Consider the following 16,699-nt stretch of genomic DNA (forward strand, 5'->3'; position numbering starts at 1 on the left):
TGTGATGGGCTGAGTGAACTGAAGCAGAGCAGATTACAAACATCAGCCTGGGACCCGCTTTGTGTCATCCCGCTTTATTACGTCTGTGTAATCTAAACCGATCGCTGTCAGAGAGAAAACAGGCCGCCAGTTTATCTGGCAGGCTGCAGTTGAGCGTGTAATATTTTCCACCTGGATAACCGTTCGCTCATGGAAACTTCCTCAGCTGCTTGAACCACGATAATTATCCCGCACTTCACCTGCCAGCAGTCTGGATCAACAAAACACTTTAACTGGTTGATGTCATGGATTTCTACAACCGGCTGTCTGATATTTACCCAGGACTAATACGCTGTGGGACCGATCAACTCTGCAGGGTTGAACATGGTATTTTTTATTTGTTGATACCATTTTATGCAATATAAAAGCCCTCTCAGAGTAAGGCATATTTAAATGGGACAGTGTGTGCAGTTGAAAGCAGAAGTTCATATTCACCAAGCAAAAACACATTTTTTTTTCTCATTGTTTGAAGTCAAATCAGACAAAACTTCTCCTGGTTTAGGTCAGTTAGAATGACCAAAATTATTTCTGTTTGCTAAATGCCACAATAATGAGAGAAAGAGCATGTCACAACTTTATTAATCAATATCTTCAAAATCAGAAGTTTACATGCATTTTCTCAGTATTTGGTAGCACTGTCTTTGCATGGCATAACTCAGGTCAAACGTTTTGAGTTTCCTTCAAGCTTCTAACAATAACTTGCCGGAGTTCTGATCCGTTCCTCTTGACAGAACTGCTGTAACTGGGTCGATCTCTACAGAACTGAGATCAGGGGTTTGTGATAGCCGAAGCATTGACTCTTCAAGCCACTTTGCAACCACTTTGGCTGTATGCTCAGGTTAATTGTCCATTTGGACTCATTTGGACATGAGCCTTAACTTCCTGGTTGATGTCCTGTGATGTTGCTTCAATAATTCTACATGTTCTTTCCACAGGATGCCATCTATTTCATGAAGTGCACCAGCTCCTCCTGCCATAAACGTCCATTAATTTGAAAATTTCAGACCAAAACACGCTCAATTCTGGGACAGAGAACCTGTCTCCTTCCTGACTGGATGGATGTTCCCATCTTGCATATAATTGTTTGAACAGATGAATGCAGCACCTTTGAGCATCTAGAAATTGTTTCTTAAGCAACCATTGCAGTTTAAAACGTCAAATAAATGTAGTTTGGATTGGTCCATCTGCTGCAGCATCATTTTCTGTGTTTCATGCATGAATTATATACATTATTATTATTATTATTATTAATATAATTACTTCTAATATATTTGCATGATCTCACTAAAAATGGCTAGACAACTACAGCAATTTTAGACAGTAAAAAACAGTATCATAGCTTTGCTATGTTAGAGAAATAATTTACTTATTATCTGGCTATAACTCATGTTTTGGGTGCTATTTTTTCTGTCAATATAATAAATTATATATTTTAAGGAAACTCATCTTAAACCTTTTTTTTTTTTAAAATGAAATTAAGCTTAATTCATACATAATAATTCTCTTTCTTTTTTATTTTAGAAAATGCCTGCTGGAAGTAGACGCCAGCGCCCCATAAGGAAACAGGGTTGGATGAACATGTTAAAGAATTATCATTATTTTTCCACCAGATGGCGCCACAGTTTCCGCTCTCCTTACATGCTTCACCCTTCAGTTTCTCTTGTCATAGTGCAGTTACTGTATATCTCAAAAGACAGTACATTTAATTAGCCAGAATATGATTCAGAAGTTAATTTGTTTTATTTTCTAAATTCAAGTGATAGTCACTAAGTAATGTACTTCACACCATTTTTTCTGTTAATACAGACAGAGCGAAATACATACAACCTTTTGACACTGTTTTGCCAATTTTCTTTAACGTTATTTTTTTTTGTTGTTGTTGAGTAGCAGAACCCAAAAGCAAGCAAAAGGTAGGCAGTGAAAATTAATTTTAATCATAAATATAAGCAGACAAAACTCATGAAACTGGAGGGAAAACAAGAGTAGCTTAGGAAGACGTGAGGAAAGAAACGTGTGTGGTAACAACACACTGGCTGCTTTTCCACTGAAAATCGCACAGTTTGATATTTTGAAAACACATTTGCTTAATGAAAACAGAGCGATTTTGAAAAACTTGATTTTTGATTAGAAAAAAAAGTTTTGACACTAGAGTGAGGTAATTGTATCAAAATTGGTTGATTTCACAAATTTACAATGGAAACACTTTTTTCACATCACAAGAGCCAGATGATCAACAACCGAATGTTAACATTGGTGCAAACAAGAAAAAGACAACATGAAATAATTTCTTATTTAATGGGAACACCAAAACTAAAAAAAAAAAAAAATAGTGTTTTTTATTGACAAAGTTTTGGGCACATTTGTAAAAGAAAGTGTGATATGTGTGTGATATGACAATAGAGCTCAGTAGGAACAGGTGAAACTGATTAAATGAATGTGGAACAGCTGCAGGGCGATATAAACAGGAATGCTCTCACAAACACAACTAAACCACATGTAACAACCATTTCTTGGGTGAGGTAGACCAAGACAGCGTTCTTGTTAGCTTCGCTCCGGTTGCTGCTGCGATTGCTGCTGCGGTTGCTGCTCTGGTTGCTGCTGCGGTTGCTGCTGTGGTTGCTGCTGCGGTTGCTGCTCCGGTTGCTGCTGTGTTCTCAGTGGGCAGAAGAATGGATGCCACAGCGCTTCTTCCAGAGTGATCCGCCTGCTGATGTCGTACTCCAGCATGCAGCCCAGCAGGTCAAACAGCTGCTTCTCCTCCTCACTGTTTGTTCTCATGTACAGCTAAAATAAATAATAAACAAAGATTTTTTTCTTCTTGTGGATTTAAAGCTGCAGGCAATCAGCTGATGTATTTAAACAAAGCAATTACTGTGTGAGTTTAAGGATTGATTCTCAGTCCAGCCAAGAAATGGAGCCATACTTTTATTACAGTATGTTGTCTCTCACTGTGGGAATGTTTAAATGTTTGAATTACATCATAGATTTCAGCTCATTTTTGATAGTCACACCTGATTTCCAGCAAACCCAGACTGTCACAGGTTGTTTTCAACATGTCTGCACCGATGAAGATTTACTTAGTCCAAAGTCTGCTAAAGAGTGACATATCAATCAACCGATCAATCAAATCAATCAAATTTTATTTGTATAGCACGTTTCAGAAGCAAAGCATTTCAAAAGTGCTTTACATCATAACAAACACAAAGTTATGCAACACAGAATCAACAATCAAAACATTACATTAAGTCAAGTTCCATCGTTAAATTCATAATTGATTACATTTAAAATACAATTCTAAACAGGTGGGTTTTTAGTCGAGATTTAAAGGAAGTCAGTGTTTCAGTTGTTTTACAGTTTTCTGTAAGTTTGTTCCAGATTTGTGGTCCATAGAAGCTGAATGCTGCTTCTCCTCGTTTGGTTCTGGTTCTGGTTCTGGTCTGCTCTGCATCCCCAGAACCAGAACCAGAAGACCTGAGAGGTCTGGAAGGTTGATACAACAACAACAACAACAACAACAACAACAACAACAACAACAACAGATCTTTAATGTATTGTGGTGCTAAGCCGTTCAGTTATTTATAAACTAACAACATATACACATATTCAAAATAATACCAGGATTTATTGTTTCACAAAACTCACCAGCACAGATAGTACAGAACAGCAGCGTTCAAATGTTCTGCACTGCCAGCCAAAATAATCAAAATATTCAGGTGCCTATAATTATCTACATGATTAAAAACACACAAAAATTATATTATTTTACTTTTACCTCATTGGCAATAGATATAAAATCTAACGTTTTAATGAAGTAATGTAGAAAAAAGATTTTCTTCAAAAACCATTAAGTTTGATGAATATTTTTGAGTATAAAGTTGGTGGATGTTTGTAGCTCTACTTGCTTTGTTAAAACGAAAACTTTTGAAATACTGTGATATTTATCTTGAAAGGTGCTACATAAGTAAGGTTTTACTTTCTTACTTGAATGACTTTGTGTTGTACCTAACATTATCCGTTTAATAAAATATTTATTGAAAATTTCTTCCTGGAACAATTACAAAAACTGCCTACCTGTGTGTCGTATGTAACTGCGTTAGACGGGGGCAAAAAATAAATCTTTGTTTTACCGTCAGAGGCTGGCAGTGTCTCCGAATATCATCTTCAGAGGAACTCGCATCATTCCAGTTCAAACGCTCATTTTTAACAAACTTCTTCTTCCTGCATGTCAGACAAATGTAGCTTGTAGTAATTCAACATCAATAATAGACAGACATCAGTTAAAATATGCACTGCGAGGGCTTTTGTGTATCAGCTAGCATGACTACATCGAGAGAATGATGTTTGCTGGTCTTAGCAACTGTTAGAAAACAAGAGTTACAAACAATACAGTCATTATACTGTATATTGATTATTGTTATCTTGTTGAAATTTGAGCATTAAAAAGTTATCTGCATAAAATAGCACAAAAATAGCTGCAAAAACTTCCAGTGATTTCCCAAAATTGCCAAAAAAGATCTCCTAAAATCATTTTTAAGCAGCTTAAGTCAGATTTTGAACATTTAAAACATTTTTTGTCAGTGGATGAAATGTTCAAATACAGCAGAAAACAATGACAGTGTCATACTGGACAGGATGTCTACTGGACCTGGTCTGTTTCAGAAGGCGGGGTGGAATCGGTCCCAGGACCCTCTCCATCATGGCCAGATGTTCTCCACAGTCATGACTCTGAAATAATACAAATAAATGTTTAAATAAAACTTTCTGCTGTTTTGAAGTTTACTTGAGTTTGTGTGTTTGTGCTTCTTTACAGGGAACAGTGTTCGTCCGAGGTAATACTCGATGAGAACGCAGCCCAGACTCCACACGTCACATGACTGGTTCCAGCCCAGATCTGAACACAAACACATCGACGTTTTTAAAAACACTCGCTCCTGAAATAATTTAGTTTTTAATTAAGGATTTGCGTTGTGAGCATACCCAGTATGACCTCTGGTGCTCTGTAGTGCCGTGTCGACACCAGAGTCTCATGGTGTTGGTGGTCAAAGGTAGCGGTGCCAAAATCCACAACCTTTATGTCTAGACTCCTTGGTTTTGTGTGCTTACAGTTCTGACACACACACACACACACGCATGCATGCGCGCGGGCACGCACACACAGACCAAAATGTCACAGCCAGGTCAAACTTTACATGAATATCACAGTTGTGGTGTTTTTAGGAAACTCTTTACCGTCTGTTGGCTGTACTCCGTGTCACAGTCACAGCTGACAAACAGAATGTTCTCAGGCTTCAGGTCTGTGTGGGTCAGCTTGTTACGGTGCAGAACTGTGGAACAGAAAAAAATAAAATGTGTGCATATATCCTAACTCAAATTTTTTAAGTTTTGCTTAAGCGCTGCAAAGTGAGTTTTCATTCAAAAGACGAGAAATTTGTACATTCAACTAACAACTGACATACAGAGGACCATGTTATCCATGGGGATTAGTGACAACAGCTTGGTTTTAATACATTCACTCCTTGAACATTTAGGATAAATTGTATTACTGTCATTTTGTTTGAAATGTTTAGCATTCAATAAACAACAAAATAATGAAAGAAGAGAATCTGCCAACACTGAATCACAAATAGGCAGGGGTCTACTGTAGAGTCATTCCTTTCATTTCTTATACAGTACATGAGTCCTTTCATCCATTTGTTGTCTTCTACAAATCAAAACCAAAAAACAGTCAGCAAACAACTGTCAATGCACAGACTCTCAACTAAAGGCAATTTAAAGTTTTCAGTTGACGGCCTTCTGAACGGTGGGAGGAAGCCAGACTGTGCAGAGAAAAAATACAACCACATGATTCAAACCCAAGACCTTCTTGTTTCAAAGCAAGTGCAAACAACTGTGCCACAATATATTTAAAAAAAGTCTAAAGTTTTAATTTGATTTAATGTATGTTGTGTAGTTTTATTCACAGGCAAATATTGGTTAAAAATCTACATTTTGACAACAATTTTAATTTGGATTCATGCTACGGGAAGCGATGTGACTGCATTTAGTCAAACCAACAACAGTCAGTACTTTGTTCAGAGGTCACGTCCACAACCATCAGCATACCAATATTCAGGGTTAGAAGTTTTACAGGATTCACCATGTGAACTTACAGCTGACCGCTCTGAAGATCTGGAAGGCTACGAGTCGGATCTGCTCCACACTGAAAGGGACGAAGTCGTTCTGTCGCAGGAAGTCGAAGGTGCTGGGACCGAGACGCTCCAGAACAATGCAGATGTGGGATTTATGCTTGAACCAGTCCAACATCCTCACACAGGGGCTACCAGGACAGAGGAATACACAAGGACTTAACCTACCTTTATGACTGAAGTTGTCTAAAAGTCACTAGTTTTGACTCTAAAACAGAAAATAAACCAACTGGTTCAAAGTGAGTTCCTCACAATCTGTTGTCGTCGTCCAGGCCGTTGATCTCCTCAAGCACGGCGATCTCTGATCTGGCAACTTTACAGAAACTCTCAAACTTCTTCACAATTTTTACAGCCACCCGCTGACCTCTGTGGAAAAAGTGCACAGACAAAATGACAGAAATATGTAAGCGTTCATTTCTCCTGCAGTGGCCTAAGCGAGAGCAACTAAGTAAGACACGTTTGGATGATTACCGTTGAGCCCTGATCAGCACGCATGCTTACCTGTGTCTGTCAATACACTCCACTACTTTCCCAAAAGCGCCTTCTCCCAGCGTGGAAGAAATTTCATCTGGCAAGAACAACCAGAGAGTTTTTGTTTATTTTGTTTTCTTAAAGTTGTCATTTTAAGAGTCTCTCTTATGCATGCCAAGCTGATATTTTTCTTGTTAAGTTCACTTCGTTTCTCCACAACAGTTGTTATACATTGTATTTCTCATCCATTTATTTTGCATAAGTGTATGTCTGCTTTTCATCATTTCTAACTGAAGTTTTCCTTCATATATCTGGAAATCTTGAGGTGTTTTGCCCCAAATCATGATGCTGTTCATGGACAGGATGCATGTGTGCTTTTGTATTTCAAGTTCATACACTCAGACTGAAACTGCAAAAGAAATATTTGGAAGGTGAAAATCAGTGCTGCGCACATCTGTCTTCCAACACAAGGCCGATGTGATAGTCCAGGTTTCCGTCGTCTTCGTTCTGTCTGGTCTCTCTTTGCTGAGTTTCCTTTGGTCCATCGTCTGCAGCAATGGGCCTGCTGTCATGGAAAGACGCCGACTCAAGTTGGACTGAGGTGTTTTTAGACTGTTGGGCAAATCCAGCAAGAAGGAAATTTATTAAAAGTCATCAAAGAACAAAATTTAACCCCAAATGAAGAGGTTTATAACCTTCATTCAGTTTGTTACAGTTTAAGATGTATAAATGAAAAAGAAAAGCTACTGACTGTCATGAAAACAAGAATCCAGCTGCTGAAAAGCACATTTTTTGTGTTGCCTGCCTGATTTTTCCTTTAAAAATCAGTTTAACTTACCTACTTAGAAAATGAGACATTCTGGTGATGCATTTAGTTATAAAGAGGAAAATAAAGCTATAATAGTTAGAAGTTCTAAATAACTATGAAAGGCCCCTCCTCTCAGTCTTACTACATTTTTGACTCTAGATTTCAGATTGAAAAAACTTTATTTTACCGATTTGAAAATGTCCAGGATGGGCTGTTGTGTCTTCTTGGAGCTTCCAGACTTTGAGTCTGATTTAAACTTCCTCATGCCTACAAGAAGACAGAAAAGTTTTTTTTTTGTTTTATTTTACATTAAATAGATTGGAAACAGTTACTGCATCTTTAAGCCAGACAGTTAAGCTCATCTAAAGTTTTGTAGCACAAATTACAGAAAATAATTCTGAATCTCTTGAATTTTCTTTGTTCAGGTGGGATTTTGTAGCTAATATGTCCATTTAAATCTGAATTACATCATAAACAATTCAAAGTGGTGTGCTTCTGGAACAGACTTATAAAAAAACAACTGCAAGACTAACTTTGAGACAGAAAATCTTTACCACTCCAAGAATCATTGCCATCATTTTTTCCCATAGCTCAACTGTTCACACCCAGAACTTTGTCCCACTTTGTTCCATGTCTGCCAGAACTTCAATAACACCTGAAAAATAGAAAGAAAACTTTATGTTTGTGTGATTAAATGACTTTGAAATCCCGAATCCCCTTTAAACATCCGGATTGAGAAGGTTGGGAAATTTAGAGAGTTACTGCAATAATATGATTGTTTTGATCACAACAACTAACAGTCATACAAGTTCAGAACATATTTCTTTAAAAGTTTTTGCATTCGATTCCAGAAAAGCATATTTGTGAATAAATATCTTCCAATGTTAGATGTGCTGCTGCTTTGGTGAGATACAAACCTTCAAACAGCTGATAAATCTTTATTTCTGCAGATCTGCTTGGAAATCTCTGACTCTCTCAGTGACTACAGGGGAAATGCCTTTTGTTTTTCTGACTGGAAACTCAGAAACATTGACCTCCTAGAACAGACATAATGCAGCCTGATGTCAATCTTATTACTTATATGTCATGTATAAATGTCTGAGACCACTTATGAGAACTTTGTTATTGTATCTAACATGTAATTTATTAGGTTATCATGAGAATACAAAAACAAATCAAAAAAAGATCTACATTTATGTTGGAATTGCTGAAATACTGCCATATTGACTTTTTTTTGTAAATTTGTCTTTTTTTCTCACTTATTCTTTTTTCTGTGCATATTTAAGCTTTCATTTTCTTATTTCACACTAAACATTTTCCATTCAGTTTAATTGCATCCTGTTAAATGATATTGAACTGGATGTGGCTGTCTCACCAGACAGAGCACATTGATTCATAGCGCTCTCTGGTCCATCACTGTTCCACCTGTCAGAGCTTCTAATGTATCTTCATGCAATTAAAGCCTTCCTCCGTTCCTCGTCCACAAATAGCCCACATGCCAGTCAGAGCGGAGGTTTCTTTCTCCATGTTGTTTCTCTTCTGCTTTTCGTCACCTCCCCTGCATTACTTTTATGTGCCTTTCTGGCAGCTTAACAGTTTTGCTTTTAAATAGTTTTCAACTGCTCTGGTGCATAGTAAAGTGTTTTAAATATGTTTTGTTTAGTTTTTTCAAGGTGCAGAGCAGCTTCGCTTTTTATAGATGATAACGTGAAGGAGCGTTGAGCATTCCCTGGAAAGGTTTGTCCTCCTCCCTCTCCTGGAAACGGATCTAGGCCCCCACGCCCCGGCCGGCCGGCCGGCCCAGCTGCCTCTCCTGTACTGTAAATCAGCAGCGAGGAAGACTCTCCTCCTGACAACACGTCGGATTTTTTGTCACTCACTTTAGATCCTCCAAGGCTCACGAGACAGCAGCCGGTGGTGCCAGGAGCTCGGTGTCACTCTGTTTACAGCTTGAGGAGCAGAACAGGACTGCAGTTAAAAGTCTGACTGTCAACACCGGCAGCAGCAGCTTTACAGGACAGAAACATTCAGGTTTGCTCTGTTTCTGCAGGTTAACAGGTTCGCTCTTTACAGCTGGACAAAGTTTGTATGAGAACACCCTTCCATCCCCCCAGTGTTGTCACCTTCCTAAAATAATGGTCTTTGTCACTTCTTTCCAAAACTGATTTTTGACTTTGGACCATTATTTTAGGAAAGTGACAACGTATTTTATTGGGATTTATGTGATGTGCCAACACATCATATACAATGGAAAAGGAGTGATTCATAGTTTTCAACATATCTCAAGATTAAAGCTGTAGTACGTAACTTTAAAAATAAAATCCATACTTATTAAATCTGTCACTATGTACAGTATATGTATGTATACTATGTATAGAGAGATAAGTCGATCAAAAAAATAGAGCTTCTCCACTTAGTGCTTCTATCATCTGCAAAAACACACAGCTTCAGATTCACATCTTCTTTTAGCTTCAATTTTTTTCAGTTTAAAAATAATTTTGCAGTTTCAAATCTTTCTTTCAGTTTCAAATGATTATAATTATTATTTTGAACTAATTTATGGCCTTAATTTAGCTCCATACTAAAGCACCCAGAAAGTGGACATGCAGAAAGGGGCTTTCTGCCCCATCATGTCCCTAAATAAAATCCAGTGCAACTAATAACACCCTGAGGTCTCACATTGAGTCAAATTGTGTGCAATATAATTTCAATATAAATACAGGAAACAGTCATCAAACATCATAATGACAACCAAACAACGCAGCAGAACGCTCTGGAACAATATATTTGTTTTATAAGCTATATCTATATACAATATAGGTTATAAAACAATAGCTCAAGCTTGAAGAAATGAACAGGACACAGCAAGCGTGGAAGAATGAGATCCATTTCATCCAATCTGACTGAGTTTGTGCTATTCTGCAAAGAAGAACGGGGAAAAGTTTTACTCTGCAAACGTGAGTAGCTGGTGGAGCTGTGCCCCTAAAGAGTAGAAGACGTCATTGCAATAAAAGGAAGTGATGCTGCGAGACTGAATGCAAATACATGGGACTAAGTTCTGATTTGTATTCATAAAGCATCTCATTTTCCTGCCATGTCATAAATAAGTGCTGCTTTGTGTTGCTGTGTCACATAAAATCCCACTTAGTGAAGTTTGTGGTTGGAACAGGGAAAAGGAATAAAATTCAGCGGGTGTAAATGATTTATCTATGTATTTGATATTTTTGTTTTAGCATTGAAAATCATACTATTTTCATATTTGTTCTGCCTTGTTTATCACACTTCATGTGTCGTTAAAAACATTTATTTCATTTTTGTTGGTTTTGATTTAAGATGGAAACGATACCAAAACAGCTTATATGCTAGTGCATAATGTAATAATAATGATTAAAGCTCTTAACTGCTTTGCTAAAATTATTATGCATTGCAGTTTATTAATGTTTCACCTTCAATTTCGACTCAGATGGGATATTCTACCTCAGAGATTTCAGATTTTTTTTCTTCAAACTCACATTCTGCTTCCTGAATATTTTGTTCATTAAGACAAAAATACGTTTTCAAAGTGGCACTGAAACTAAAGTGAACTTTATGCAGGAGAAAAGAGGAGCAAACATGCTAGAAATTCTTGACTGTGAGACTATTTCAAAACGAAAAGCAAAATAAACCAGTAATCATAAATTTGGTTTCTTTATACTCAACATCTGAATCTGAAACTGGTTTAGAAAACTCCTCAACTCCATTCCATATTGGTCTGTTCATCCAGGTTATTGTTTCACAGGTCATCTGATATGGCTAAAATTAGAGTGTTTGACTTTTCAGGAATCAGACCATCTCTGCTGTGACGCACAAAAGAAAACTTTTGCCTCGATACCCGACAGCTGTATTTGACTGGAACCTAACAAGAGTCTGAGCTGTGCAAGCCGATCGTCTTTCACAGCTCCAACAATTATCCCTGCTAATCTGACCGGTGCTGTCAGGACCACTTGTCCCTGCAATTAGTGACCGCCTTTGAAATATCAAGAAGGATCTAAGCACAGTTTGTTATTGCTTACAGAAAATGATCTTTGTTATTGAAACGCAGCTTGAATTTCTGACTGTAAAGTTACAGGTTGTTTCCCCAACAATGTTTGGCTTATGTAACTGTTAATAATTATGAATAGTAATGTATTATTATCAAAATGATTAGTAAAGTTAAAGTCCTGATCATCAGGAATAATTAGCCAAACACTGCATATACACCAACAACTTCTCTTTAAAGTTTGAGAATTTATTAATACAATACTTTAGCCTTGCAGTCAACATGCAACATACAGTTGCATGTTGGTAGTTTATAACTACCAACATGCAATATATGTTGGTAGTTATAAACATGCAACTCACCTACTGAGCCAATAAGCAAAGTATCAATTTAACTAATTAATGAATGCTGATAATAAAATAAAGTGAAATAATGAGGAATAACTCAGAGACTAATTAAGTAATTAAGCAGAAGTGCTGCTCTACTGAATGTTGAATGCTGGGAGATGCAGTTCGATCAGTTTATTTTTAGTAAAAATAAGGCCAAACACAGGAAACGAACGTGTAAAACCCTGCATATGCCAGAGAAATCTTCTAATGCAGTAGAAAAATCTCATAATGAGAAAAAAAGATAAATCCAATCTTTATCTTAGCAGTGAAAAAAAAACATCCCAAACCCTAAAATATCACCATTACTTTTCTTTGATAAATGAATCCAAGTGTCTAACGATCCAACGTAAAAAAAATGAGTTCATTTGTTACAAGTAATCAAATTAAGTTTATCCAAGTAAATATGTTAAGTTTATTAAGTTGTCATGCTAAACCAACCTAAATAAAGTAAGCTTGACAAATTTAATTTGATTACATGTCACAAATTAACTCACTTTTTAAGCTGCAGCTCCTTTCTTTTTTTTACAGGCTAGGACTTTCTGCCAAGCATGACTTCCTGTTCCCTGGAGTTGAAATATAATGCAACGCACAGGTCCGTTTCTTAAAGCATGCATCAAAATTGATAATACAAGTGAATGTGTAAAATGAGTATGCAAATAAAATCTCCAGAAAGTAACATCCGTAAAGCTCAGAGTCAAAGATAAGCAGCAAATAGTGGGATCAGAAAGTCTCCAATGATTCATTTTTGTCAAACGTTTGTGGCTCATGCCAGTAGAAATGTGACTCATAGCTCAGTGAAGTTGAGAAGTTCAAAAATAGATTGCCAAATTAAAAGAAAATGTAGCCATTTAGTCTGGAAGCACCAAAGTATTAGTTCTGATTAAATATTGCAAAGATCTGTGGAAAATAAGAAAGCCTTTCATTAACACCTTTGCACGATGAGACAATGCAATTTTTGTGAACTTTTGTGAACCAAATTTTACCAGAATAAATTAATCTGAACAAAAGTATTCCTGTAAAGCCAAATCTATGTTTTTTGTACTATTTCCTAGTAATTCTTAAACCTTTGCTTCTTTAACAAGGTTTTTACTTGATATACTTATCCCCACAAAGCTTTAAAAATTAAAACCACATGTTTATTTATTGTTGTTGTTGTTGTTATTGTTGAGCAGTTTAATTGTTACAAATGTGAACGTCAGATTACTATTTCTTTAAAAGTTTAAAACAGTTCTGCTCGTTTGATTCAATTTTTTTTATGGATTTGACTTAAAGCACAAGTTTTAACAAACATTCCGATTTGTAATAGACAACTCTACTTCTTTAGTTTTTACTTTTGTTTAATTATTCTATTTGACTGCCCTTCTCCCTCTTAAAGGATGACATCATTTCATTTAGCTTAAAGCCTAAATAAACTCTAATATTTGGACCCAAGGAAGTGATGAGAGCTTTTGAAAAAGACTCAGAATCGTTTTCCTGATCTCAGAATGAAATGGATTTCCTTACTCACCTGACGCGGCTCCTGGAGATTTTCTCCAGTCTGCTGCTTCTCTGCTCGTCCGTCTGTTTGAAACATTTTCCTTCACGCTGTTCACCTTCCTCCTCTTCCTCCTCCCAGCAGCCACGCAGCCGCTTGTTGCCATGAGGTGCAGCTGCCAAACAGCGAGACACAGATATGGCGTTCATGGTGGCGCAGTAAAATATCAAGCCGGCTACAGCAAACTAAGCCACGGACATTCCTGTGTCCTTCGAGGGCAGTAAAATCCTCGGCCAAGTGCAGTGAAAAGATAGCTGCTCCTGCTGTGACCCCTGGCCCGGGACTGCATGGGCTCTTCTTTCATGGAGCAGAAGAAAACATGGTGTACTGAAGCTTATCTGGAACTCATGATGCAAAATGATCAGGAAATATTGTGCGGTTTACTTTGTGAGTAATGAAAAAAGAAAACGATTAAAGATATGAGTTACTTTAAAACTGGATTTTTATCCATATGACTTGGGTCAGAAGTGTGTCTCCATAGTTTGGCCCTTTGCTCTTGAAAAACTGTTACAAAACCGGGGGACTGAGATCAAAGCTGAGCATTGTCTGGCATGTTGAAAGGTCAGACATTGGCCAGGAACTGTGATTGTATTATTTCGAACCAGATCGAATTGGACACACTCCTTCTTTTGTAGTCATTTGGATTAGATGAAGCACTGCACAAACTATTTTTATCTCGTTGGTTAACATTGTATTTTCCCCAAAGTTTGGGGATCAATTGCTGTCATTTTTTTTCTTTGTTAAAGTGAGACAGATCTTTTTCACTTTAACCATCTTCTGCTGGTAGAGTTTCTCAGCACTTTCTTATTGATTTTTTTTTTTACATTTTAAGTCTACATCATGTTGTCAGTCAGGTGCCATCTGAAGTGAAACTAATCTCCCTGTGAATGCAAAGTCCAGCCTCTGGTCAATTTTTGAAAAATTCCACCAAAGTGGGTGGAGCCAAGACATACTGAAGGGCGTGGCCAAATGAGCGGATGAGCGAAGGGGGTTAAGCCTGGCTGTGGTAAGGATGGGGGAAAGAGGAACGATCTAGAGTCAGAAAACAGCTTCAGTTAATGCAGCTTGAAACTAGAGATCAGGCCTGAAATGTGGGTGTGGTGATGAACTCTGACCTGAACATTTCCAGGATTAGAGGACTAATGTTTTATCAAGATCTAGAGAAACAAATCTGTGGTCTCATTGATTACTGAAACGGCGTGTTCACAGGTCTGCCTAAAAAAAAATCAGAGAGCTGCAGCTGATCCAGAATGATGCTGCTGACGTTCTGACTAAAACCAGGAACCAGGTAGAACTCGTCACTGCCGTTCTAAAGTCCTTCCACTGGCTCCCTGTAGCTCAGAGAATGGACTTTAAAATACTGATGTTAGTTTATAAATCACTGAACAGCTTAGGACCAAAACACATTACAGGTCTGTATTTGTATCAACCTTCCAGACCTCTCAGGTCTTCTGGTTTTGGTTCTGCTCTGCAGTAGAACCAGAACCAAACATGGAGAAGCAGCATTCAGTTTCTATGAACTACAATCTTGGAACAAACTTCCAGAAAACTGCAAAACAACTGAAACACTGAGTTCCTTTAAATCAAGATTGAAAAGTTGTTGTGTTGCTGAAATAAACCAAGCTGTAATTTCCATTGTAACCAATAGGAAAATTTGACCGCAGTAGCTCTAAAGAGGGCAGCACTAAGATGGTTTTAGGCCAAAGGATTTTAAATATTTACACAAGAAGGTCACAATTTGCACCAAAACATAAAGATATGACTTACTCTTTATGTGATTTATTTATCCTGAAGACAATTTTCTCCTAAAATAAATACATTTTCGCACACATTTACTTTTTCCTATCTTTGATTTGGTCCCATGTGTTAAGATCCATTTGCCAAACAGAACCCACCCATACATCTCCTCCTGTTTCACCATGAGTCAGAGATTAATGTGACCTTTCATTAAACTTCCTACTGCTGACTTTTAAAGGTCTCTCTTTACTAGAAAACATCCTAATAAACTACCTTTAGTTTTACAACTGGGATCCAATTTAAATATGACAACACTAAACTTATGACCAAAACACTGCGGCTGAAAGTCCTGAAGTAGTTAGTGCACAACTAGCAATGAAACAAAGTTAGATTCAAACTACCGTAGTTCTGTTGAGGAGTTTTTCTGTACTATGGAGAGACCAAAACTGGTATTATAATAAGTCTCCAGTGCGACTGCAGTTATTAAAACAAATGTAAACATCACAGCTGCAGTGTGTGATAAGCAGCTAATTTTAACTTTTTGTAATTTATACAGCACCAAGAGGATTATATGCATTAACTTTAGAAATCAAACCTAACGCTTGCAGTAAATGTACAGGTGCATTTCAGTAAATTAGACTGCTACTTCCAGTCAGGAAGGGAAACCTGAATATTACCTGAATATATAAGATTCAATAACTGTTAAACCATGCAGCCAAAATATGATGTAGTTTAACCCTTTATAATTGTACTATTTTAATGAAAATCCAAATGCAACCAATACTTATTTGGTTCATTCTAATTTCTTAATATTTTCTCCCAGTGTGATTCTCCTTATATAAGGTTGTTTTGTAAAGATTTTTTTTAATGAACCATTGATATTGCCTCAGTTTATTTTGTGTAATTTTTCTGTGACTTTAATAGAAAATACCGCTGACTCAATGCTTGTGTCCTTCGCTGCATCTCTTTTCGAGACAAAGTATCCAACAAGACTGTTGTTGCTGTAAACTCTCATTTTTTCCCCCCTTTTTTCTCGAAAGTACTCCTGACTCTGTGGTTCTGTTTTTCTGTCGTTGCAAATGGCAACTACATGCTGTACTATTCAGGAAAAATAGATATGAATTCAACCTTTTTGCTTTGTAAAGCATTTTAAGATGGCTCTAGTTGGAGAAAAGCAAAATCTACGGTAAAAATAAACTGAACTGAATTTGTAGGAAATACGTCCATGTGAATCAGTGTAGCGAAATATTCGACGTGAAAAGGAAAGCAGGTGACAAATTCAATTTTCACCTTCACACAACTCGTTGTTACAAAGAATATGATATCAATTTTCATTTGTATTGACATGTGGATGCCGAAGCTTTCAGCTGAGATTGGAAATTAGTCATCAGACAAACCAGCTGGCACTCAGACAGCAGAGTGTCGATAGTTGTTGCAATGGAATGAGGAGGGATGAATTGTTCAGCTAACAATCTTCTGTTCTTTGACACTTTGGATATTGTCCACATTTGTATCTTT

The 16,699-nt window shown here is 37.1% G+C and overlaps 1 protein-coding gene across 7 annotated transcripts; it reads right to left on the bottom strand.

Moving 5' to 3' along the window:
* Positions 1–1,952: 1,952 nt before the first annotated feature.
* LOC102223289 (dual specificity protein kinase CLK1-like) lies at positions 1,953–13,553 on the bottom strand. Of its 7 annotated transcripts, none has more exons than XM_023341828.1 (15): positions 13,418–13,553; positions 9,384–9,452; positions 8,421–8,540; positions 8,037–8,158; positions 7,691–7,770; positions 7,148–7,307; positions 6,726–6,792; positions 6,477–6,590; positions 6,189–6,355; positions 5,269–5,363; positions 5,017–5,146; positions 4,848–4,930; positions 4,685–4,764; positions 4,167–4,257; positions 1,953–2,823 (listed from the first exon to the last, which is right to left on the bottom strand). In XM_023341828.1, exons 4-15 carry the CDS (start codon positions 8,089–8,091, stop codon positions 2,581–2,583), a joined length of 1,365 nt encoding a protein of 454 aa, XP_023197596.1. In that variant the 5' UTR covers positions 8,092–8,158; positions 8,421–8,540; positions 9,384–9,452; positions 13,418–13,553; the 3' UTR covers positions 1,953–2,580. The 7 variants fall into 7 exon arrangements, with proteins under 7 accessions (XP_023197596.1, XP_023197595.1, XP_023197597.1 ...); XM_023341827.1 differs by having other exon boundaries at positions 8,879–9,452; XM_023341829.1 differs by lacking the exon at positions 9,384–9,452.
* Positions 13,554–16,699: the final 3,146 nt, after the last annotated feature.

Source organism: Xiphophorus maculatus, chromosome 11 (assembly GCF_002775205.1).
Source record: "Xiphophorus maculatus strain JP 163 A chromosome 11, X_maculatus-5.0-male, whole genome shotgun sequence".
Lineage (NCBI taxonomy): Eukaryota > Metazoa > Chordata > Actinopteri > Cyprinodontiformes > Poeciliidae > Xiphophorus > Xiphophorus maculatus.

Coding starts and splice junctions, on each gene's coding strand:
- LOC102223289 (XM_023341831.1), bottom strand. CDS start 8,091: ATGGGAAAAAATGATGGCAATGATTCTTGGAGTGGTAAAGATTTTCTG. Junction 4,765..4,847: donor TCGGACGAACACTGTTCCCT/GTAAAGAAGCAC, acceptor GTATTATTTCAG/AGTCATGACTGTGGAGAACA. Junction 2,824..4,166: donor GACACTGCCAGCCTCTGACG/GTAAAACAAAGA, acceptor TATTTATTTTAG/CTGTACATGAGAACAAACAG.